General features: G+C 59.8%; 1 protein-coding gene across 1 annotated transcript in view; it reads right to left on the bottom strand.

The window, feature by feature from the left end:
• Positions 1 to 266: 266 nt before the first annotated feature.
• Positions 267 to 625, bottom strand: part of EMIHUDRAFT_248890 (hypothetical protein) — a gene marked incomplete at both ends in the record, with an annotated part of 3,941 nt that continues 3,582 nt past the window's right edge. Inside the window, one exon of the mRNA XM_005761280.1 lies at positions 267 to 588. Coding sequence (XP_005761337.1) covers positions 267 to 588 — 322 coding nt within the window. The remainder of the gene's footprint in view (positions 589 to 625) is intronic.

Here is a 625-nt window from a genome sequence, read left to right as displayed (position 1 = left end):
AACTTCACACGCGCACCGGCCAGGGCTACAATAGTGTCAGTGAGGCGGAGGCGCGAGTCGGAAGGCCGCGACCGTCAAGTGTTCCCTTCGTTTTCATTTTCCTACAATCGCTGTGAACAGCGCCATAGGAGGTATTTTCTTCTCAATAACAAGGCTGTGAACCCAGCCACGTACACTGTCAGGACATACACACAGGCGCGTTATCACCATCACGCACCCTGAACATGCACACCTCTTACACTGTCAGGACATACAGGCACGTCTACTCACGAGGCGAAGACGTAGAACTTGCACACCGTCAGCCCCGTCGCAGACGGCCGGTTGACGTAGATGTAGCGCCCCAACGCGTTGATCTCCACCTCCAACATCACGTTCGACAACACGCTCACGTCTGACTTCACCAGCGCGTTGCCCGTGAACGTCCCCGCCGTCGGGCCGAGATAGATGTCGACGTCCGTCAGCCGCTCCGGGCAGCAGTCGTTGCGGTTCTGCAGCCGCACGTAGCCCACATACATCTCGCTCCCGAGGTCGACGCCCCACCATTGGGGTGTGTAGTGGCCGCACTCGGCCCACGGCCGTCCCGTCGTGCTGTCGGCGAATGACAGGTCGTTCACGGGCGCCTGCT

The sequence above is a fragment of the Emiliania huxleyi genome (assembly GCF_000372725.1).
Source record: "Emiliania huxleyi CCMP1516 unplaced genomic scaffold EMIHUscaffold_715, whole genome shotgun sequence".
NCBI classification, from domain to species: domain Eukaryota; phylum Haptophyta; order Isochrysidales; family Noelaerhabdaceae; genus Emiliania; species Emiliania huxleyi.
Note: the sequence above shows the minus strand (reverse complement) of the source record. Positions and strands in the feature narration are given on the sequence as shown.